At 53.7% G+C, this 23,400-nt stretch overlaps 1 protein-coding gene across 1 annotated transcript in view; it reads right to left on the bottom strand.

The window, feature by feature from the left end:
• Positions 1 to 3,550: 3,550 nt before the first annotated feature.
• The window catches only part of GALNT12 (polypeptide N-acetylgalactosaminyltransferase 12), a 30,127-nt gene continuing 10,277 nt past the window's right edge, over positions 3,551 to 23,400 (bottom strand). The window contains exons 2-10 of the mRNA XM_075558991.1: positions 22,199 to 22,368; positions 16,096 to 16,285; positions 14,779 to 14,964; positions 12,872 to 12,989; positions 11,335 to 11,511; positions 8,226 to 8,357; positions 5,750 to 5,863; positions 4,787 to 4,933; positions 3,551 to 4,112 (exon numbers count right to left, since the gene is read on the bottom strand). Of these exons, the coding sequence (XP_075415106.1) occupies positions 3,972 to 4,112; positions 4,787 to 4,933; positions 5,750 to 5,863; positions 8,226 to 8,357; positions 11,335 to 11,511; positions 12,872 to 12,989; positions 14,779 to 14,964; positions 16,096 to 16,285; positions 22,199 to 22,368 (1,375 nt within the window). The 3' untranslated portion in view covers positions 3,551 to 3,971. The remainder of the gene's footprint in view (positions 4,113 to 4,786; positions 4,934 to 5,749; positions 5,864 to 8,225; positions 8,358 to 11,334; positions 11,512 to 12,871; positions 12,990 to 14,778; positions 14,965 to 16,095; positions 16,286 to 22,198; positions 22,369 to 23,400) is intronic.

Here is a 23,400-nt window from a genome sequence, read left to right as displayed (position 1 = left end):
ATGTCGCTGTCAGTCGCTGTCCAGGGCCCTGGAAGCCCAGATGTGTGCGGCACAGAGTTGCCCGCAGGACTTTCAGGGCCCTGGCCTTTCTTCTGAGGACTGCTGGGTGGGCTCCAACTGCCAACCTTTAGACTGGTAATTGAGCACTTAACCATGTGCACCACCAGAGACTCCAAGAATGATATGCGGAAACCTCCAAAAGCTCGTTTTTGAAGATACGCTTAAAATATACATTACTGTGACACTACAGGAAAAAACGAAATACCGGAGCGAAATGTAGCACACTGGCTGCTAATGGAGCGATGGGTGCTGATCTAGAAAATGCCATCCTAACGCCCTGCGATCTGGGGCGCACCCCTCCCTCACCGGCCGCCGTCCCAGTCCACTACCTTCAGCCTTAGGTGATCCCTGGGCACCTTCCCACCGGCCACCTGGAGCTTTTCCACACCTGAAGGAAAGCCTGGTCTTATTCACTGAGCTGGCAGCGCCTCCTAGTGGGGAGGGAGAGCAAGACACCCAGGGCTACCCAACCAGCTTTGGTCCCTCTCCCGTTAGTGTCTTGTGGAGCAAAGATGGGGCTCCACTCCCGTCTGTTACAGTCTCAGTAATCCACCGGGGCAGTTCTATCCTGCCCTCCAGGGTCGCTGTGAGTCAGCATCGACTCGACGGCAGTGATTTTGGTTTTGTGTTTTCGCATCTTGCTACTTTAAATATGGTGCATTGGGCTGGGCTGCTAACTACCAAGGTCAGAGGTCAGCAGTTCTGCAAGGGCAGTTCTCCTCTGTCCTACAGGGTTCTTATGACCCGGATCCACTCGGTGACAGCGAGTGACCATGTCCCAACAACCAGCAGCAGCATCCCCTGAGAGCTTGAGAAATGGCCGAACGCCAGCCCCACCCCACCACCCTGGCCAGACGCCGACACCTTGTCATGTTTGACCGAGTGATTTGTGTGCAGGTCAAGTGCGGAAGGGCCCTGTTCATAGGAGGCCAGGGCAGCTAGCTGGTTAGGGCCAGGGTCTAACAGATAGGCAGCCCAGAAAGAAATCCAGACTTGACCCATATAAATAAAGTGAGTCCTTCCCAACAGGCATGGGGGAGCTTGTCATGGGATGAAGATCCAGGTTCTGGGAAATGCCAAGCTGTCTTCTAAAGGAGCCAAAGACAGGGGCAGGGGTCCCAGGCTCCCGTTCATGCACTGGCCGCGTGATGAGTCTCGTTTCCAGGAGAGTGGACCACTCAGTCATGGGGAGAGACCCGCAGAGACCCTCAGGTGTTAGCCACGTGGTCCTCTCATGACAGGGCGGCTCACTTCTCCCGTCGGCGGGGACCTGCCTCCACGTGGAGCCGAAGGCATCAGCAGCCGCTCCTCGGGCCTCTGAGTCTGTGGTCACCGAAACAGAAAACTAACCGGGACTCGGTACTGGAAGCGAGATGCTGCTGTGTAACAGACACCAGAAACTGGGTCTGAGGAGCGTTACGGTTGGTGGGGTGCCACAGAGTCGACGTCAACAGTGAACCCGCACGACAGAGCAGAGCTGATGCCCACACGGGTTTCTAAACCCGTCTTTATGGAAGCTGGTCACCAGCTCTTTCTCCAATGGACTCGCTGGTGGGACGGAGCCACCAACCTGGCAGTTCGCTGCCAAGCACCACTACAGACTGCTGGAAGAAACCTGGCTGCCCGGAGGCCGTCAGTGAGGGCTCAGCCCTGGGGAACGTGTCGTTGGAAACTGAAGGGAGGGAGAGCCTGAGAGCATAGTGGGAGAAAGCTTGGCACAACGGCCTCCTGCTGTCATGTGGAGCGCCAGAGCGCATCTTACCCCCAGGCTGCAGATGAAAAATGACATGCTATCGGCGAGGGGCGAGGGTGGGCCCCCAGGATGCCCCCAGTGTGAGAGTAGGGGCTGACCCACACCTCCCAGTGAGTTAGGTGGAGGCCAGGAACCCGCTCAGCTTCCACAGGTGAGGTGAGACTCTCCACACACCACCTGGGCCTGTTCTCAAGCCACACCCAATCGTGAGGGAAGGATCTGTTTCCCACATTGAATAATCACTGACTGATGTTCGCGGTACTTTAAACATTATGCAGGGCAGTCATGAAAAGCACCGCTGTTGGGCACCGTCGAAGGTGCACGTGACAGAGTGCGGCTGCCCCGCGGGCTTTCTGGGCTGCCCTCGTTAGAGGAGCCGATCACCAGGATGCACTCTCGTGGAGCCGCTGGCTGGATTCAAACCATCAACCCTGCCATGCGCAGTAAACTGCCTAACCATGGTGCCACCAGGGCCCTTATTCACGAAAACAGCGGCAGGCATATGAGGTGCCCGCTGTGTCTGGCACCTCTCTGTGGGACTGAGTCCCTGCAGCCACCCTGTGAGCATGCCAGCGCCGTGTTTGATTGAGGGAGAAATTAAAGTACAGAGCGATTGAAATGCGTCCCATTGATCCTGGCCAGGCCAGCTGGAGGTGTTTGTGGGCAGCAACGGCTCAGGCAGAGGAAGCAAGGCCTTTGAATGATGGGGTTGGTGAGCAATCGGGAAAGGACCATGGACAGACAGAGGGACATGGAGATCTGTTTGGGAAGGACGCCCAGAATGCTCTTTAGAAACAAGGATAAGGAGACGTCATCTCATGCAGTTGTGACGTGTCCTGAGGAGAGGCCATGCCTGACAGGACATCAGGCCTGGTTGGGTGAAAAAGCGGAAGGCGGCTGGCACGACGGCGCACATATAACACAGGCTGCGACGGCACCGGGCCAGGCTGTCCTGCGGCTGCGCACGGGCTGCTTTGCGATGGAACGGACTCAGCAGCACCTCGCAACAAGCTGTCCCCGGTTGCAGCGCACTCCTCTCAAGGAGGAAAATGCGGTTCAAAAGACAACCCTGAGACCCAGGTTGACGGCTTTTTATCACCTGCATCATGTGCCTTCATTTCTTATAGCTGACTGGTTGCCAACAATCCGGCATGGTCTCAGGTCCATCCTTCCCCCCCCCCCCCAATAGAAAATCCCCAGGGTTGACCTGGTATCACTGAGGAATCAGCACTGTGGGAAGGACAGCAGAGCCACTGCCACACAGAACCTAACAGACGACCAACGGTGACAGACAGCCGTGTGAAGCCCAAGTTTCCCAGAGCGTCGCATCTCTCCCGACACTATCATGTGTAAGAACGATGTGAGCGTGCTTTAAAGTCAGAGTGGCTACTGTTAGGTGCTGTCTAGTCCATTTCGCCTCCCGGAGGGGTTGCCGGGCCGTCCTCTGATGGGAGCAGATGCCCAGGGCCTCCCCCGCAGCACAGCTGCCTGGGTTAGAAGTCCGTCTTCCCTGCCCGCGTCAGTCGGCAGTGGTGCTTCACCGATGCCCCTAGGGCTCCTTCCAGTCACGGTGGCACCCGCCAAAAGCAATCAGCCACATCTCAGCGGTGGGGCTGACAGCAGCACCCGTCACGCTGCTCCCCCAGGACAGGGCCTCTGGTGGGTGCCCTCTGGCTCCCATGAAAAGCAGTAGCCGGCGTCTGGATGACAGCAGCAACACAGACGCAAACCGTGATTTTTATTAAATTAACTTGAAATAGCCCAACGGCCTGAACGAATGCATACAACGCTCTCACGGTGAGAACAATCTCACGCAACGTCTGAGGTATGAGCAGTTGACGCGGCAGAGCTGAGGGCAGGAATGGCCGCCTCTGCCGACAGCTTCGTCCCTGGGGTGCTCACCCACACCAACCTTCAGTCCACGGCTCTCTGTTGGCGGGGCTAAAGGGCCCAGCGGTCAAAACACACATCTGGGTCGAAAAAATATTCTAAGGTTCTGATCCTTTCTATCAAGTTAATAGATTTTAGAATTCTACCTGGAAAAGCAGGTCTTTTGTAGCAGTTTTGAAGTTTTGTAAATCTGCATGATTCACATTTTTGCTAGACCCCACCTCCCCTTCACAAATTGCACCGCGAGGTGCCAGGCTCCTCAGCACCCTCACAGCATGCGCTCCCGGAAGAACCACTTCTGAAGCTTGGAGTCCGTGCAGTCATGGAGGAGCGGCATGAAGCTGTCGGCGACCACGTCCCCCTGGGCCTGAACGCATTTCTTGGTCTGGACGTGAAACAGCGTGCCATCCTACAAAAGACAGCAGACAGAGTCACGGCGACACGCGGCAAGGCCCTCCTCGGAAACGCCCCTAAGCTGAGTCCCGCTGAGCTCCAGCTGTGGTGTGGGCCGTCTCGTGGTCAAGGATCCAGTGGCATTGGACCAAGGTGACTTCCCACCCAGCTGCGCAGCCAGAGGACCAGGACTGTGCTCCACCGGGTTGTCCAGGGCTGCGTGTCTGGAAGGGGCTCCAAGCTTTTCTTCCAAGACGCCACAGGGTGGGCCCAAACCGCCAAGGGCTGGTTAGCAGCAGGTGCATGAACCATCAGCTCCCCCTGGGCGCCCTCCCTTCCTCAGGGCTGGGGCACTGAGGCTCCACCCGCCCTGACATGTTGACGGAGCCCACTTCCTCTACCAGGGGTCTGCACGAGGTCAGCAGCTCGAGGCGCAAGAGGCACAGAGCAGCCTGGAAGGGAGGGGCGAGGCAGGGAGGAAGTTCCCCGAGACTGAGGCTGGATGGAGGCTGTGGGAGTCTAACACCTTGGCCAGCTCGGGTGCTCTGCCACCCGAGAGGTCTCACAGAGCCCCAGACAGGGCCACCCAGCCTCCCAGACCTGCTCCCACGACAGAAAGGGTGTCTGACATCACACGCAACTTTACAGGGCCTTGACGGCCAGCAAGGGGCAACGGCCCTGACCACTCACCTCCTGCAAGAGGAACTTCTGGTCCTGGGGGGGCGTGTCCATGCAGAACTCCATGGTGAGCAGATCTGACCCCGAGGTCACAGACACGCAGGCCTCGGGCTGCTGGGCATTGTAGCGGATCTCATTCTGGGACGTGTACTCGAAGAACTGAGAACAGAGCAACCACTGAGAAAGGGGGTTACTGGACGGGGCCTCGGGTCTCGAGAGTGTGGGCAGCCTAGCAGTCTCCCCACACACAAAATCATGTTAGAGATCAGGCTTATTGGTTGACTAGAGTCTAGTGGGGTCCCTGAGAGCAGGGCCCTTGTCCTCAGGCCGAAACTGAGCCCCCTGCTCGTGGGAGAGTCATCAATCACTTGAGAGCAAAGGTGCAGCCAGGCTGCCCAAGGACTGAGTCAGAGGGCGAGGAAAGGAGGCAAGGACCCCGGAACCCCAGGACTGTGATCGATGAGCTGACCCAATGTGTGGGCCAGGTTGGATGTGAAACTGGGGCTCTGCTCTGTAAACCTGCACCTCATTTACGACAGGAGTTTTGTACATATAAATTACAATATCATTTGTATTAATAACATTAATTTAACAAAAGCAATTTACATAAATACATGTTATAATATTAAATATAAATTACAATATAATTGTATTAATTAATAAAATTGTTTTATGCAATACACACTGCAATGTACAATATAATTTTATTACTATAATTAGTTATTACTTATAAAATTAATCTACATGGATATAAATTAAAATATAAAATGTAACTTTTTTTAAGATGGGAAGAAAAGATCTCGGGCATCGGGAAGGCATGCTCACCTCCCCATTCTTTTTCTATTTCTCTTTGGGCCTGTAATATGCATGCAGTTAAGAAATAGCCTGTGGCTTGGCAGCTCATCTCCCTCTTTCAGCCACACCAATCATCCCCTGAGCTAAGGGAGCTCGGGGCTCCCCCCAGGCAGCACCTACCTGGTTCTGGCCCCTCCCGTGACAGCGGTACAAAAGCACAAAGTTGCCCAAGATCTGACTCTCTGAGGGAGGGTTATAGTCGAAGCAGAGTTCTTTCAGCTCTTCATTCTGTAGCTACAGTAATACAAGAACAAAAACATATCATTTCATCGAACCCAAGAGGGTGCACACATCACTGCTTCAACGTGTAAATGAACAGAGCCGAGCAGCCCTGGCGGAGCAGCAGGTGAGGGCCTGGCTGCTACAGTGGGTGGCTTAGACCACCCAGTGGTGACTTGCTCCCAGAAGATGACAACCCAGCAAGCCCTGTGGGGCAGTGCGGTCACACGGGGTGGCTGTGGTGCGGAATGGACCCAGCAACTGGAGAAGGTCGCCACCCTGTTGGTCTGAGGCTAAGTTGTTGGCCAGCACAAGCCAGAAGCACCGGGCAGCCCGAGCAAAAAGCACTCTGTACCAGGCCGGGATCTGTGAGTGCCGCTGCCCACCAAAGGGGCGGGGCTGCCCACTAAAGGGGCGGGCTGCCCACCAAAGGGGCGGGGCTGCCCACTAAAGGGGCGGGGCTTCCCACTAAAGGAGCAGGTCTTCTAGGATGAGCAGTAGGGCATGTCCAAGAGGAACGTGGCACAATCGGCTAGAAATCAGGACGTGATAAAAGCCATTAAAATGGGGTCAAGGGTCACAGAAGCCAGCATGTAGACACTCCCATGACCAATTAAGCATCAAAACAAACAACAGACTGAAAGAGTTTACTGAGGGCTCTAAATGGAAAAATCCAAACCCCCAAACAACCCACCATACCCAGGTTAGAGTCTTGATGGCACTAAGGGTTCAGCACTGGACTGCTAATCACAAGGCCAGCAGTTCAAAGCTATCAGCGGCTCCCTGGAGAAAGATTCGGTGTCTGTTTCCCAAAGAGATGCAGCCCCAGACACCCTGTGAGCAGGGTCCTGAGGAGTCAGTGCTGACTCAGAGGCAGTGGGCTTGGTTTGGTGTTTGGAAGATGTAGTTAAGGAGATTCAATTACCTACTTTTTGTCTGAAAATTGGCCAGTTAAGAGAAAGACTTACTGATGTGTCCTGCCTTTCCTAAGGACATTCTGAATGACGTGGCTCATCAAACTGCCCTAGTGAATGAGGGGTGTTCTTTCTCACAAAGGAATCCCAGCTGATGAGTGTGGAAGAAGTGAGAGAATCAGAAACAAGTCACCAGTTGGCAACTCTAGTCAAAGTAATGAATCTAGGGTGTGATTATCGATGTCTACTAAAAACCTTATGGGGAAAGCTGGTGGAAAACTTGATACTGGGTGGGGCAGGCGGATGGTTCCTGACTCAGTGGTCAGTCTTCACACCACCAAGCCCCTGACAGGACAGAGCACACACCCAGGAGTTCATCCTTAATCAAACCTTTCGCGTTAAAGGCCTTACTTCCACTTTAAGGAAATATGGAGGCCAGGAAACAAACACGGGATCCTGAATGTATGTCCCCCTGCAGGACAGCCAATGCCTGCACACCCACACATCGGCAGCTCGGCAAAAGGTCGAGTGCTTCAGATGGCAAGAGACACACCGTCCGGAGCCCTGGTGGTGTGGTGGGGTACGTGATGGGCTGTTAACCGTAAGGTTAACCGTTCAGAACCACCAGCCACTCTGCAGGAGCATGGTGAGGCTTTCTACTCCAATAGCACACAACAGAGAGGACCGTGAACTATCATGTGTGTGAGCTGGTGAGATTGCTATGCAAACTAGCCAGATAGCAGTCGGCAGAAACCGAGGAAGAGTTAGATATCTCTAGGACACGAAGAAATTAATCTCATTGGATTGGGTATGATAATGACTCTCTGCAATTATAGAAGCGTCTGAATTTTACATAGACACCAAAGTGTATCAGAGGGAAACGACATGCTGCCACGGATTTGCCTCAAAAGTGAAGAAAAAAAAAAGTGGGAGGGTGGGGTGGCGCATCTCAGGGCCAGGACTCTTTGTACTCACTATCTGCCTCTGCGCGGGCTGGAGCACTTCCACAAAGAGTGTCGGCTTTAGCGAAGCTGTCCAGCATGGGACGCCAGGCTGCGGGCCAACAAGATGCTCCAAGCAAAAAAAGCAAGACATCCTGGTTCCCCTCACCAGGCACACAGCTTTCCTGTTTCCTGAAAGACCAGATGCCACACTCCTATCTCTACGCTGCCTTGTAGATGCCTAGGCTGGGGAGCACTCATGGGGTGGGGGGGAAGGCACGTGATGACGTGCAGCTGGAAGAGAACAGCTTCAAGGAAGCCTTGGTCTCCTCAGCCACAAAGGAGAAGATTTACACTTGACCAAAGACCCAGCATTCCTGGGAGAAGGAAGGACTGGTGGGAGGAGGACTGATGGAAGGAGGAGGGTAGCAGCCCTGAGGAAGGGGGACTTCCTGACCCAGGATTTGTCGCTCAGACCTGGAAGCCAGGCAACTCCCTGCCCCCACAACCCGCCTTGCTCACCATCCCAAAAAAGCCAGGTCGGTCTTCAGGCACGTGCAGTTCTGGGTAGATGGTATCCAAGTACCACTTGAAGTCCTTACACTGGAGTCTTTCACGGAGCTTCCTCCTCTCAGTCACGTCCCCATAGGACTCCTGAGAACACAACACACCGGTAAGACCTGACAGCACACACGGGTGCCTCCTCCCTAAGCCCTCCCTTCATCCATGCTGTTGTGCATTCACTCAACAGGCACTTACGAAGCACAGTACGTGAAGTAAGGTCAAAGGTAACAGCACTCTCCCCGGGTGGTAGTAACACAAGCAACCACACTGCCAGGTGCTTCCTCTACAGAAAGGTGTGTGAGGGGGGAGGACATGGCACCTGCATTGGGGTCAGGGAGCCAAGGCCTGGGCAGGCTGCATACTCTGGATCTGTGTGTCATCAGTGAGCATGTGAGCATCTGACCCCCCACCAGCAAAACGTAAGCTACGTGTGTGCCAAGGCCTCCTGCTTTACTATGAAACTTGAACATTCGCTCTCGAACACAGGCAAGCAGTATGCATTCCAGATGGAAGCATGAGTGAAAAACCTCCTCTGCTCCATATACTGAAATATGAGGGGGTACCCCCCCAAAGAAAACACAGAAAAAAAGCACAGCTAGGCAGAGATTTCATCATACACATTCTACCCCCCGTTAGTCGAGCACCAAGCAACTCACTCTGAATTAGTGCACCCAGTGGCATCACCCAGGAAGATTCTCTATGGTTACAGTGAATTTTTTCATAAAAGCAGTTTCACTCAAACTTTTTTTTTGTTGTTGTTTTATGATGGCCAATTTAAGAGAACAGCGTGTGGCTGTGAAACTTTGTTTCCGGCTCAGGGAAGATGCTGCAGAAACTGTCGTGATGTTGAACACAGCTTACAAGGACAGTGCTGTGGAAAAAACTCAAGTGTACGATTGGTTTTCTCATTTCAAAAAAGGTGAAATGTGGATAGATGACAAACCTCGTTCTGGATGTCCCAAGTTCCCCAATGTATGAAAATGTTGACTCATAGCACATTTGGAGTTCGTTCCTCCAGGTCAGACTGTTATTAATCAAGCTTTCTATTTAGAGGTTCTGAAAGATTGCCTGACAGTGTGTAACAAAAAAGGCCTGGCTTGTGGCAGACGGGGGACTGGGTTTGCCACCACGCCAGTGCACCTGCTCACGCAGCCATCTCAGTGCGCCAGTTTGGGGCATAAAATAGCATGCCTCTCTTTGCCCCACGCACCTTACCCACCTGACTGTGCTCCAGGCAAGTTTTTTTGTTTTCTCGAATGGAGGGCCATGAAAGGACAGTGATTTGAGGACATAGAAGAGGTGAAGATAAAAACGAGGGAGGTGCTGCGGCCATCCAAACTGACCAGTTGGAAACATGTTTCCAAGAGTGGATTTGACAAATGCATTCAGTGTGGTGGAGAGTTATTTGAAGGTGATACAGGTGTTTTGTTAAAAAATTTAAATATATAGCTTCAGGGGGAAATTTCTGTTTTTTGGGGGGTCCCCCTCACTTAGGAGGAATGAGCAAAATGCTGCAACAAGACATACGTGTGGACGCTGTGTTTTCTGGACAAAACAAGGAAGAAGGACTGTCAAGCACTTAAGTGAAGCATATGTTCATATGAACAGCCCCTCCCCTGTGTTCTACTACTGTGTTTGAGAGGTTCAAAGGTAATGAAATGGCAAGGATATTGAACAACCTCAATACAATTCCCTGTTCTCCCACTTCCTAGGGGCCCTTCCTCTGATGAGTCATTGCCCCCCAGCTTTCATCACAGTTGGATTTCAGCACCTGGTCCTTGGCAACCATGCAAAAGGTAGGTGAAGGGGCTTCAAGAAATGCGTGGGGGATATCCCATTGTCTTCTCATTTCATTTTCCGCAAATATGTTGAATTCCCCCTCGTAGCTGGTGACCCTCCACCATATTATTTTGAGGGAATCTCAGAAACAGGGCACTGAGGGGTTCGGCCAAGATGGCAGAGAAGAGCAGGCGTGGACACCCTGAATCCTTGGGCACAATAGAGGGCGCTGAGGGATACCTAGGGGTCCCAGGGGGCAGGGGCAGGTTGAGACTGTCCGGCTCTGCAGGGCAGCATGAGAGGCACACGGAGTGGACACGCTGAGATGGGGACCTACCTACCCAAGCCAAGGGGTTTCTCAAGCCTGTTCTTCAACACTCTCTCCCCGAGTCTTGATTTTCTCTTCCGTGGAATTCTCTAGCTATTCTGTAAGGCTCCAGAGCAGGGATTCAGGAAAGATGTTCCCATCAAGAGGTCTTGGAGCAGATATGCTTGTCTTGCCCCTCCAGTTACACAAATACAGGGAAAGCAGGCACCGCTGCCCCAGGGACAGGCTGCCACAGCGTACCTGGCAGGCAGAGCTGGGCTCTGCAGGGACAGCGGATTCTTGGCATCAGAAGCCCATGCCTTCTGGGGGACAAGAGGTAGGGTCACTTCACAGTGCTCCCCGCCCCCACCTCCCCCCATTGCCCAGACAGGGGCAGAACAAGTCTCCAGGGTGGACAAGAGTAACTAGCCCTGGAGAGAAGCAGCATGTGGACGGACAGAGCCTGGCCTGATGATGCTCCCCATGGGGCAGGTAGCCAGGGCCACAGCCTAGAGGGCACACTGCAAAGCTGAAGGCGCAGCACCCAGGGGGCACCCTGGGTCAGACAGGCTGGGCAAGGTTCACCCTCGTGAGTGGGAGGCTGGCCTGCTACAACCTGTGCAGCGCAACGGCAGAGCTGGAGGGCCCACTGACCAGTTCTCTGTCGGGAATGGAGGCAGCACGAGGACCTCCGTTTGGAAGAGGGAGCCGGCCGGTGGCCGGTCTGTTCCAGGGGGCATAAGCGAGGCCACAGGGCGGAAATACCCGACATACAGCTAGAACGGCAGGCGCGCCTAACACGGGCCGAGGCACCAGTGGCCAGCTCTGTTGCTTTATTGTCATTATTATTGGAATAAACTTTCCCCAGACTTGTATCATGAACGTCCATCGTGGCTCTATTTCTGGAAAGAGAGCAGCTCCGGCGGAGGCCGGCATCCAGAGCTTTGGTTGGGGGAGCCGGTGGGCTGGGGACGGACTCACCAGGCGGGCTGCAGGGTTGCGATGGTAGTAGAGTTCTTTGTACCCATCCATCCAGACTTCGGCTGCGCGGACAGTGTTGGCCAGAGCCTTGTTGCGGGAGTAGGGGGCGTTCTTGGGGAAAACGTGGCCCACATGAGAACAAGGGTGTGTCTCCAGGGTGCCCCCACACTGCCAGATCTGCACACAGAGGAGAAGAAGGGAGGGGAGGGGAGGGGCTGGGCTGAGCGGCAGGGCGTGGGCTGCCCTGAGGACAGGGTGGGCACAGGGACGGTTCGGGCAACACTGCCAGCAGATGAACCTTCCTCAGGTAGGAGACCACTGACCCCACACGTGCATGGCACAGCATGCAGGGCAAACCCAAGAGAACCTGCAAAACACCGAGGCCATCGGAACCAGTGCCCCAAGCCCATGCACTGCACAGCCCATGCACGTTGCCCACAGAGGGCCAGCGGGCCCAGAACCCATGTCCTCGTTACCTGTTCTCCTAGCCGGGGGAGAGGAAAGCACAGGAAGAAGAGAAGTTTGGAAGGGGAAGAAGAGCTTCTAGAGGCAGGCAGAGCAGCCTGACACCTAGGGAAGAGGCAGAGGACCATTAAAAGCACACCCCAAGACCCAGCAGGTGGAGGCAGCGGGGTTGTCTCATGCTGGGGCCAACAGCCATGAGCACCTCAGTGTCCCAGAGATTCGAGCCTAAATCTAGCCTCTGGGACTTATCGGGGGCAACTCGAGTCCTGGGGGGACGCCAGATTCCTCTCTGTCAGCATTTTATGAAGGAGGAAATCACACCAAATATTATTTTGAAATTTAATTTTTGATTGAAAAGCATGAATGCTTACATATGGTTTTGAGACTTATTCTGCTAACCAGAAAGCCCCCTGAAATGCCGGCAGCCTTGTTCTGCAGCAGCAGCAGCTTGTTACAAAAATCAGATTCCTGGGCCATGGCCCTTATCTATCCAAGCTGGCTCTCCGGAGCCCACTCCTACAAGTCTGTCTCCTTAGCACACGTCCCAAACATTCTCAGGGGTGTCAGAGTATGGAAGGTGTTGTGCTCATAAGCAGGCTAACCGAAGGGGAATCCAGTGAAGGCTCCAGAAGACAGGCTCAGGAGGCAGGAGCCTGTGTCCTAACTCAGTGTCCACCACCAAGGCACTGTGCGACCCCGGGCAGGTGGCTTACCCTCTCTGAGCCTCAGTTCCTCCCCTCTGCAGAAAGGGAAAACAAGGTGACTCCCAACCAACGCCCTTACCAACTTCAGTTTTATTAAATACACATTGTTGTAAAAGCCAGTGTGAGGCAAGCATTGTACTTGTAGGTGGATGTAGCACTATCAACTCCCAGTATCACTGGACAAACCGCCACGACGCAGGAAAACTCCAGCGCCCGTCACAGCACATCCATGTGTGCGTGCGTGCGTGTGTGTGCATGTGTGCGTGCGTGTGAGAGAAAGAGAGAGAGAGAGAGAGAGAGAGAGAGAGAGAGAGAGAGAGAGAGGTGACAGACTGAGAAGGAGTGCAAAAGAAGACAGGGATACTTACCCTGAAGGAGAACTCGAGGTTTTCGCCTCCCCAAACTTCCATGCCTGTGTCATAAGAGCCCAGATATTCAAAATATCTCTTACTCACAGCAAACAGCCCGCCAGCCATTGTTGGAGACCTAGGTAAGAACGAGGGGCAGATTTCCAGCAGCAAACACCACCACAGCTGACTGCCCTGGCAGCCTGCCACACGGTCCCTGCTCCACCCAGCCACCTTTCACCGGGCCCTGAATGCCTACCCTGTGCCAGGCACCACGCGGAAGCTGGGGGCACAGAAGTATCCCCACCGTCCCTGTCCTGTCCTAAAGAGGCTCATGGGCAATTACAGAATAAGAACACGGTACCTTGGAGCCTGTGGGAACACAGAGTGAGCAGGGGCAGGGAGTGGAGAGTAAAGGTCTGGAGAAGCTGGGGTCTGGAGGGCCAAGGGAAGCCAGTGAGCAAGGGCTGTGGGCGAAAGAAACCCTTTCACTCTCAGAAGCAGAGAGGATGGGATGAGAGGAGAGAGAGAGAGGCCACATTCCCCCAGAGCAGGGCCAAGGTCTGGCGATGGAGGCTATGGCCACGCCCAGAAACCCTGATTTCTTAGGCCAGATTGGTGGAAGGGGTTGATGGGACCCCTGAAAGACTGCAGCCCTTAATCATTCTGTAGGTCTAGAAATGAGCCCACCCTATGGCTGTTTTCTGCCAAACAGGCAGATCTATAAGGGAAACACTAATACGAGGGAGGTGGTAGTGTAGGGAGCCACTCACTGAGCTGCTACCCACAAGATCAGTGGTTTGAATCCACCAGCTGCTCTGTAGGACAAAGATGAGGCTGTCGACTCTTACAGAGATCTAAAGTCGGTTCTACTCTGCCCTATAGGGCTGCGGTGCATCAGAATCGACTCCACAGCAGTGGGTTGAATTGAACCACCAACCATTTGAAATCAAAGGGGCAGCAGCTACCCAAGAGCAAATCCAGCAGACTTAGAAAAGGAGGAGGAAGGAAAACGTATTTTCCCACATGTCCATCCATAGACTCGGGAAAGTAGGCCGGGTAGACATGAGCAGACATATTTCTCAGATGAGGGCAGTGAAGCCCAGAGACACTGTCAGAGAGGAAGAATCCTTGGTCACAAAGTCGTTGAGGGTGTGTATGGCGGGAAGAGGGGGCATGGCAGGCTGGATTGGTGACCTTGTATAAGATCCTTCCTACGCGGTGGCCCAGGCTCCACATCCATCTAGGGAGGGTGGACGGAATGTGCTCTACGTGCTTTACCAATGGCCGCTGTCCTGCTCCATTCTTCCCACCCATCCTCTCCATCCTCTTATCTCCATCCTCTCCTCCACCACCTGGTCCCAGCCACCGATTTCTGACCTGGAAGACTGCAAAGTGGCCCCCTGGGGCCCGTGCCCACACTCGACGTCTTCCAAGACACGCATCATCTGGCATCTAGCATAAGCCAGCACAGCTCAGGGGAAGCTCCCAAACCCTCCTGCCTACCTTCAGTTCCCTCCTCCCATGGCTTGGCCCTGCCCATCACTGTAGTTTCTTATCTCCGCCACTGGCCAACAGGGCATCATCTCAACAGCAGGACGCATGGAGGAATTCGGAGCCCATTGGCAGACAGTGGATGCAGAACTAAGCCAGCATCTCTGTTTCTGTACAACAGCTGCGAGGCTAAAGCCCTGACCTAGACTGGCTCCTCCCTGTCTCCCAGTTGGATCTGAACTTGGAAGAGGAGGAATAGGAAAGAACATTACGTCACCACCTCAGGGATGATAGCAACAGGCCCCCGTCAGCCCTCTGCTCACTCACCCACCAGCTCCAAAGGGCCAAGGGCTACCATCTTCCGAAGGCCATTACTGGCAGCTAAGTCAGATGCCAGGAGGCACGCTCAAAGTCACCGAGAAGTTGCCCCTGACCTGATGACATCAATGGGGGACTTCATCCGTATCCTCTCCCTCTCGGGGACCGTGTGCCATGTGAACACCAGCCTCCAGTCAAAGCCGCCGATCTGGGGCTCCCCGGCATTCCCCAGGTACTCGAAGGTGTCCCAGTCGATCACGTCAATCACGGGGCACACCACCGCCGACGGCTCGCTGTGGATCCTGAAAGCACCAAGGTAGCCTGTCTTTCCGGGTCACTGGAAGGGGGAAGACCTAGCTGAAAAACACCCACTTCTCCTATTCCAGGTGTCTGCTCCCGGCAAGTGACTGACAATCTGGGGGCAGAGGAAGGCTCGCTGGCCTCCACCTGAAGTCTCAGGCCTCTACAAGCTTGAGTTCCTCTCTGAAATTGAAGATACAGAGAATCACAAAAACTGAGAAAACAAACTCACTGCCATCAAGTCGATTCCAACTCATTATAACCCTATAGGGCAGAGTAGACATGCCCCTGTGAGTTTCTGAGACTGCACATCTTTACGGGAGCAAAGAGCCTCATCTTTCTCCCTTGGAGCCTCTGGTGATTTTCGAACTGCTGACCTTGTGGATAGCAGTCCAACAGGAAATCCACTACCCCACCAGAGCTCCTTATAGAAGTCCACATGCCTTTTAAAACAGAAAGCAGATCTTCAATGTCTCAGGACTGAGTTATTTACTCACACGGTGAGCATCTTAGCATCAAGAAGCAATGACACAAATGCCCAGGGACAGAGGGTCAGCTTTGGAGTTAGCTTACAGGTTCCACGGCTGTCCCTTCTTGACCATGTGACACCAGCCAAGTCATCATTGGTTGTGTTTGAAGGAAATCCACCACACAGTACTTTCTCTAGGGGTGTGGTTCTGTGATTTTTCTTGGCTGATGATAATTTCTAAGTCCTTGACAATAAGCTTGTGTTCACATGGAAGGAGCCCTGGTAGTGGTTGTGCATTGGGCAGCTTTCTCAAAGGGTCAGCAGTTCGAAACCACCGGTCACATCTCGGGAGACAGATGAGTCTGTCTACTCCCTTAAAGAGTTACAGGCTCTGAAACCCGCTGGGGCAGGTTCACCCCGTCCTGCAGCAGGGTCGCCATGAGTTGAAGTCAATTCGCTGGCAGTGAGTTTGGAGCTTTGGGGGCATCTAACAGCAAGAGGGCAAACACTCGCATATGCTCGTGTATCCTGAGCGCTTTACAGTACATCGTCTCTGGTCTCCAGCTAATGCAGTGAGCTCCATCATGCTCCCCAGGTACAGAGGCCTTGTCAGCTCCTCAGTGACACCCCCCCCCACCCTCCCCCCGGGTGGCAGCACACGCACCTCTCCAGCAGAGGCTCTAGCCAGCCTTCGTGGCACTCGCAGTGACAGTCCAGGAAGGTCAGCACATCGCCCCTTGCCGCGGACGCCCCCAGCAGCCGGGCACGCACCAGGCCTTCCCGCTTGTTCGCGCGGATCAGGCGCACCTTCGGCAGGCCGGACAGCTCCGTGGCTAGGCGCTCCTTCAGGTGCTCTGGGGAAAGCAGGCCGAGTAACAAGGGTCACCACGAGCAACACCGGAGCAGACCCCCTCGTCCCAATCCTGGAAAGAAGACTAAAGAGGCACCAGCCTTCTTTTCCCTGAAATCTCAGACGGTGCTCACGGAGAGATGCTCAGCTACTAACGGAAAGGTTGGCAGTTCCAATCTGCCCAGAGGCACCTTGTGACAAAGGCCTGGTGATCTTCACCCAGGGGGACCAGCACCCTGGTGTCTCGCCTACCTCTGTACAGTACCATTACGGCTTGAGGGGACGGCTCAGCCCCACGGTACAGTGCATTTAAGAGCTAACTGAGCTGGGTTAGACGGAGTGCACACTGTGGTTCTGCCAACCGGGGAGCTTCTAAATGCCTGCAGTTAGAAATAAGAGTCTGACACTTGTTTCAGAGAAAATACATCCAGGGAAAATGTTTTTGTACTTTGGAACTGCCTGACTGGCTGAATAAAGACAACGGTGAGCACTGGATGAGGGTTACTCCAATGCCGTGTTTACCCCTGACAGCGACCCCGCATGGTAAGCCACAGGATTAACTCCATTGCCCAGGGGCAGGGGCCCTGCAAAGGTTTAGACTGGTCACACCATTTGCTCAAAGTTGGACAACCAACCACCAGGGGTTGTATCTGGGATTCAACCTTGGACCCTTGTTGTGCAGGGGCGGGGAATGACTTAATGTGGCCCTTCTAGCCAGAGTCTCCCACCAAACGGCTTTTCCCTGCATGGGTCTGGGAAGCTACAGACAGGACTCACTGGGGAGTAACTGGGAATAGGATTTCCCAGAGTGCCATCCTGCTGCATATAAAATGAGCCCTCTGGGAAACAGGAGGGAGGATCTCATTACCAGCAAGAACCAAGAGTGGAGCACATCCTCTGGACCCGAAGTCCCTGCGCAGTGAACCTCCTGGATCCAGAAGAGAGTGAGACCTCGAGGGGCAACAGCAGAACCAAGAGCCAGAGCATGGAAACAGAGTGACGCACTTCTCAACCCACAGGATAAGTAAAGCCGAGGGCTTTTGTGCAGGAGGCCAGCTTGCAGAGTGGGGTGGCTCTGGGCACTTAATTGTGGAAGCTGGACTTGCCCCAGCAGTGGGGCTGAGTGCCTTTGGGCTGAAGCTTACTGGAGTGGGGTGCCTCTGGGCACCCTTAATTAAGAGAGCTGGGTTTGCTTGACCCATGGAGCTTAAGCTGAATGCCTTCCTGTTGAGACTTAGAGGAGGGGGCAGGTCCTGTGGGCACGTATTAACAGACTGGATAGAACTTTGTAGTATGTCCAGATAAACAACTCAACTCAGAGCACTTCCCACTGACATCACACCTGGTTAACTTCCTTATTAAACCCTTTGATCACGAGTATCGTCTGTGAGTTCTGCGTAGCCACCGAAGGATAAACTTAAGAGCAAAATTTGCAGACCATTGAGCCCGCACCATCGAGGCTCGTGGTGGCGTCAGACTTGTAGAAGCCTGGAGTTTTTAAAAGACGGTTCTAAAAAGGCATGGGGAGTAAAACATGTGGTTCCCAGCATGGCTATGTTGGTGACTGTTCCTTGTAAGGGCTGAAAGGAATGATATGCTGCAGCTGAGAAGAAAACAGCTGCTTCTGGAGAGGCCAGGGGAAGAAGCCTGGTTGGTCAGGATTAAAGGAGGTCAGCGCCTTCTGAGCCAGACTGCCAGTCTCCAGTCATATGTACACAAAGAGATACAGCCCGTGGGTGGAGAAGAGATAGTTGTATTTAGGCATTATTTTTAAAGTCTAAGGCTTGTATGTTTGCTTATCTGCACTGATACTCAATATTTTTCCAACTTGTTATTGTGATACAGACTATCAGTCATGATTATAGGAGCTTGTAGGTCCGCCTTCAGCCTGTGTTTGTTTTTTTAAAATCATTTTACTGGGGACTCATACAGCTCTTACATCCACCCATTGTGTCAAGCACATTTTTACATTTGCTGTCATCATCATTTTCAAAACATTTTCTTTCTACTTGAGCCCTTGGTATGGGCTCCTCATTTACTTACCCTCCCTCCCCAATCTGCCCTCCCTCGCCAACCATGATAATTTATCATTTTTTTCATATCTTACACTGACCGGATGTCTCCCTTCACCCACTTTTCTGTCGTCCATCCCCCTAGGAGGGGGTTATACGTAGATTGTGATCCCTTCCCGCTCTCTCCTCCCATCTTCCCCTCACCCTCCTGGTATCACTACTCTCATTATTGGCCCTGAGGGGGCTGTTATCTGTCTTGGATTCCCTGTGTTTCCAGCTCTTATCTGTACCCCTGTACATGCTCTGGTCTAGCCGGCTTTGTGAGGTAGAGCTGGGGTCATGATAGTGGATGGGGAGGAACCAATAAAGAACTAGAGGAAAGTTGTATGTTTCATTGGTGCTATACTGCACCCTCACTGGCTTGTCTCTTCTTCGTGACCCTTCTATAAGGGGATGTCCAATTGTCTCCACTCCACACTCCCCCTCATCCACATCAGTATGATTTTTTGTTCTGGGTCTTTAATGCCTGATCCCATCGACACTTCATGATCACACAGGCTGGTGTGCTTCTTCCATGTGGGCTTTGTTGCTTCTCAGCTAGATGGCCGCTTGTCTAGCTTTAAGACCCCAAACACTATCTCTGTTGATAGCCGGGCACCATAAGCTTTTTTCACATTTGCTTATGTACCCATTTTGTCTTTGGCAGTCATATCAGGAAGCTGAGCATAATGGAATGCCAGGTTATTAGAACAAAGTGTACTTGCGTTGAGGAAGGACTTGTTTGTCTGCTACCTTAATACTTAACCTATAAATATATGCACATGGATCTATTTCCCCATTGTCATATATAAATATATTTATGAATGTACATGTCAGTATTTAGACTTCTATAAATGCCCATTTGCCTCCTTATTGTTTCCTCTATTTCCTTTTACTTTCCTCTTGTCCCACTGTCATGTTCGGCCTTGATTCGAGTTTCATTAATTCCTCTTGGCTACATTGCCTTTGATCACGCCCTACAGGCATCCTATGCCCTCCTCACCATCGACCTTATTATTTCCTGGTCGCTGGGTTTGTTAACACACACTTCCTTTCCCCTGCCTCCCCCTTTCCTGCGTTCCCCCCTCCCCCTGCCCCCCGGAACTGCAGGTCCTGTTGTTTTCTCCTCCAGATTATTTGATTCTTTATGCTAAAGGAGAGTAAAGAATTGTTTGAAAAGAAAAAGCTTTTTGTGTGGGGGAGGGATGAGGAGCTGATATCAAGAGCTCAAGTAGAAAGCAAATGTTTTGAGAATGATGAGGGCAACACATGTACAAATGTGCTTGACACAATGGATGGATGGATGGATTGTGATAAGAATTGGATGAGCCCCCAATAAAATGATTCTATAAAAAGAAAGAGAAAGCTTTTCTGTTTGAAGCCAAGGTAGAGTAAGGGGCTTAGAAAGAAAACCTGAGCCCCACCCAGAACCGCTGACAGAAGAGGAGTTTTACGTTTGAAGGGGGGTCTGCAGGGAAAACCCTGTTTAACTTTGGAGCGTTTTGAGCAAGCAGTTTGCCAGGGAAGGCATCAGAGCAGGAAGCGTGTGCCCAGAAGGAAAAGCCCTCTGAGACTGAACGTTAGAGGGAGTCGAGTTCCCTGTGATCATTGTGGCGACCACCTGGGTCAGTAGACTGAGTGGAAACCAAACCAAATCCACTGCCCTTCTCAATGCCAACCCACAGCCACACTGTAGGACAACAGAACTGTCCCTGTGGGTTTCCAGGCTGCTGCACTCCGCATCACACCCTCGCCTGGCTCAACAAGCTGCCACAGACATGTCTCTTATCCCCTAGAGCCCCCACTCCCCAGACAATGAGCTGTCCTCTCTTGTAGCCAGGGTGCCCTTGAGACCAAGGTCCACGCAAAGGAACCTAAGGAACCTTGCAGGTAGTGTCCGGAAATGGAAAGGCTCTCGTCTGCTTTAAACTGCTCCCACTGGCCTGGGTAAGCAGCAGGTGGAGGCCAGCCTAGACCACACAGACTCAGGTAGCAGCCATCCTAGAAAAGGCAGATCAACCGCTGGGTGCCCAGATACCAACAAGCCCCCACTCTAGTCTGGACCACGGACACCAGATGTGTGACGTGAGAGAGAGATCAGTGGTATGAGTCTCTGTGAGGCTGGCCAGACAATAGACTGAAACCAGCTGCCCCTTAGTGGACAGACTCACAGCGCCCCCTGTGGGTCAGAGTAGAACTGCCCCATAGGGTTTTCAGCGGCTGTGGTTTTTTGTTTGTTTGTTTTTAGAAGCATATCACCAGGCCTTTCTTCTAAAGCGCCTCCAGGTGGACATGAGCCTCCAACACTTTGCATGACAGTGCTCACTTTTCATGGCACCTGGAGACTGCACACACCCACAAGGGCATATCCAGGCTGGGTTTTGCAGTCAGACAGCAGGCTCGGTGCTGAGACAGCAGATGCCCAGCAAGCAGAAGCTGCTCCCTCCTGGGTGGCCCAGGAGTAGTAATTTGGTTTGCAACAATCTCTAACAACGAAGAAAGACCCCGCTTCACCTGTGATTACAGCCCAGACATTTCCCCTCGGGTCGGCATAGCTGCCCTTCAGAGCCAGTCGCCCGAGATTGGCTGGCTCATTGCCTGCTATCCCAGCCCCATGGCGACCGCCCGTCCAAGCCAAACTCGTGGGCCTGGTGGCGCAGCCCTGCCTGCCTCGCCCTGACATTGTCCACACAGCAGGAGAGTGGCTCCTCAGCACCCAACTGTCCTCCCAGCTCAGATGTCCCCCCATGGCTTCTATCAGGAAGCTCAACCCCTCTTGCAGCCTCAGAGGCCCTACCGGCCGGCCCTGCCTCCCCAGTAACAGCTTTCTCCTCCAGCACTGCCCACAGGTGTGCTCTCCACCTTCCAGGACCTGTACTTGCTACTCCCTGGCCTGAAGAGGCAGCGGGGTGGGTCTCCCCAAGATCTTCCTTTGGTGGTGCTAGCTATTCGCCATCTACGGGAGGCCCTGCCTCCGAGGTCCACCCCCTTGCTCCCCACTGCCACGGTCTTCCATAGCACTTCCTTCTACTATTGAAAAATAGCAATAGAGCACAACAAATAGAACATAAGAGAGGACAACACGCATGCGCACACACACACACACACACACACACACACACACACACACACTCCTGTACAGGCCAGGAGGCTGGAGTTCCCCTCTCACCTCCCTCTTGCTCACCCCCTTACACCCTTTTCCAGTCTGCAACAGTCCTCCAATCCCTCCTTCTGCCTCCCTCCTTGGCCACCACTAGACTCCAAGCCCACCTCCCACCAGGGCCACCTTGATATAGCCCTTCCCCTCCCTGGTGAGCTCCCCTCAACCCCCATTCTCTACATGCCAACCCAGGGCCCCTCTAAAGGCCCAAACTTCCCTCCTGTTGATCACCCTGCCCTCATAATAATGTAGTCCAATCTCTTCCAGCCAAGGCCAGCGACCCGCCCCTCTGCACCCATCCCACCTCATCTTCCCCACTCCCTGGACACAGCTGGCACTCTGGAACTTCCTGAGTGACTTACCGATCCAAACAACAGACTTTCCACGTTTGAGGCCCTCTCTCTGAGATGCCCTCCTCAACCTCCCCTGCCCAACACACTCTCCGTCTGGGAGATTCAGGCCACCCACCTCTGTGAAGTCTTCCTGGCCCCCAGGCGGAGTCCGTCCTCTGCTGATCCCCAAAGCATTGTGCAGTAGAGCCCTCAGGCATTACACCTGCACCCCAGGCCCTGAGCCCCATCACTGCTGGGTGCAGAGGGAGGGGCGCGGGAAGCCCATCTGTTCCAGGCCTCTTCTATCCACCCTGTGTCACCCACCCCACGGTCACTGCCGTGGAGCAAGGCCTTCTTCCCCGTCGGGGACTGACCTCTGTCACTGTAGTCATCGACGAGGATGACTTCCTCCAGAAGGATGTCTGGCGATGTCTCGAGCACACTGTAGACCGTCCGAAGGAGAGTGGACCAGGCTTCGTTATAAAACGCGATGATCACGGATGTTCTTGGGAAATTCTCATAGTCATACTTCTTCTCCATGCACCTGCAAACACGACGCAGCCTCAGGGATTAGGACCGCAGGCTCCGGGCCCAGGATGGGGCTGGGGATGGAGCAAGGAGCGTGGCAGTGGCTGTGGCCTCAAGATTGCCCCTAGGGAACTAGACATAACCTGCCCAAGACCTTGCTGAGTCCCCAGAAATACCTGGAGCACCGGCGACTCTAGGAAAGGTTCTACCCATGATGTTCAATATGCTCTGACCACACACACAGCAGAATCAGGAGGGAGAGAGCTGTCCAGCCTGCCCTTCCAGCAGTTCCTGACTGGGCCTGCCTGGCCCAGCCCACTCCGGCCTCCCTGGGCCTCGGGCTCAGGCTAGAACTCAACCGGCCCAGTTCTCCTCCGCCAGCACCACTTCCCGGTGCCCCTGAGCCAGGTAGCAGCTTGCTCCTCAGGGTTGCATGTCCCAGCACACCTCTCATGCAGCATGTGTGGCTCACATCACCCTGGTTACTTCCGGTCCCTCTAGCTGCTCCCCAGCATCCAGCCAGGGAGTCTACAGTCTACACTGAACCAGGGTGGCGTGCTGAGGGAATGCACCAGCCTCGAATGCACGAGCATTCCCAGGATGCTGCAGACTACAGGAATGCCCCAGTACCCATGCCACCTGACTCCCTTCTAAGGCAGTCCCCTGAGGGGGTGTGGTGGCCCCAACCCAGCTCCGCAGTGGGCCTGGCTGGCGGCGGCAGGAACCCCTCCTTTTAGTCTGGTTTGCTGTTACTTGGAGCGGACAGTTCCTTGGTTGACACAGAAGCCCGTCCTCAGAGGAAGCAGGGATGAACTCAGGGTCATAGGACTTAGAGGTGGCACCTGCAAACCACCAACAGGTCTCATTTATGGAAGTGGCTGACAGCAATGGGGGTGGGTGGGGACAGAGACCCAGTTTGCAGAAGGCCATGGATGGCCGTGAAAGCCTAAATCCCAGTTGTGGGGTCCCCCATGTAGATCAAGCCTCCAGTGAACCCCCTGTGACTCTGGGCCAGGGATGGGAATGCCTTGTTATCACACCGAGTGAA

Source organism: Tenrec ecaudatus, chromosome 10, assembly GCF_050624435.1.
Source record: "Tenrec ecaudatus isolate mTenEca1 chromosome 10, mTenEca1.hap1, whole genome shotgun sequence".
Lineage (NCBI taxonomy): Eukaryota > Metazoa > Chordata > Mammalia > Afrosoricida > Tenrecidae > Tenrec > Tenrec ecaudatus.
The sequence above is the reverse complement of the archived record's forward strand: the minus strand, read 5'-3'. Positions and strand labels throughout refer to the sequence as shown.